Source organism: Trachymyrmex cornetzi, unplaced genomic scaffold (genome assembly GCF_001594075.2).
Source record: "Trachymyrmex cornetzi isolate Tcor2-1 unplaced genomic scaffold, Tcor1.1 scaffold1036, whole genome shotgun sequence".
NCBI classification, from domain to species: Eukaryota; Metazoa; Arthropoda; class Insecta; order Hymenoptera; family Formicidae; genus Trachymyrmex; species Trachymyrmex cornetzi.
Genome location: NW_017295583.1, coordinates 36,386 through 36,837, shown reverse-complemented (window position 1 = coordinate 36,837; position 452 = coordinate 36,386). Strand labels below are relative to the sequence as shown.

At 64.8% G+C, this 452-nt stretch overlaps 1 protein-coding gene across 1 annotated transcript in view; it reads left to right on the top strand.

Moving 5' to 3' along the window:
* Window positions 1–20: 20 nt before the first annotated feature.
* The window catches only part of LOC108758832 (uncharacterized), a gene marked incomplete at its 3' end in the record, with an annotated part of 1,515 nt that continues 1,083 nt past the window's right edge, over window positions 21–452 (top strand). Inside the window, exon 1 of the mRNA XM_018503988.1 lies at window positions 21–422. Within this exon, the coding sequence (XP_018359490.1) occupies window positions 21–422 (402 nt within the window). The remainder of the gene's footprint in view (window positions 423–452) is intronic.

Sequence of the window (452 nt, the reverse complement as noted above, 5' to 3'; positions counted from 1 at the left end):
ACGAAGATGCCCTGGAGTCCATGGGGGAGCACATACACCGACGCTCCCCCAGGCCTACGATCGCGGGGGGGGATTTCAACGCTCACGCCGTTGAGTGGGGATCCCCCTACACTGACTCCAGGGGCGACAGCACCCTGCAGTGGGGGGCGGGACTCGGCCTGGTCCTCATGAACCGGGGCCGAGTCAGCACCTTCGCGGGGTCGCGGGGGGAGTCCATAATTGATCTTACATGGGCGACCCCCGCGGCGGCTCAAAGAGTCAAAGGTTGGCACGTGGACGCCGGCTCCTTAGGAGAACTCTCGGATCACAAGGTGATCCGAATGGAGCTGGTGTCCACACCCGCGGAGGTGCAAGCGAGACAACGCCGCCTCAGAGAGGAACGTCGATGGGCCCTCAAGAAGCTGGACCCCGACGCTCTCGAGGTGAGCCTCCTCTCCTCCACCTGGCCGGAG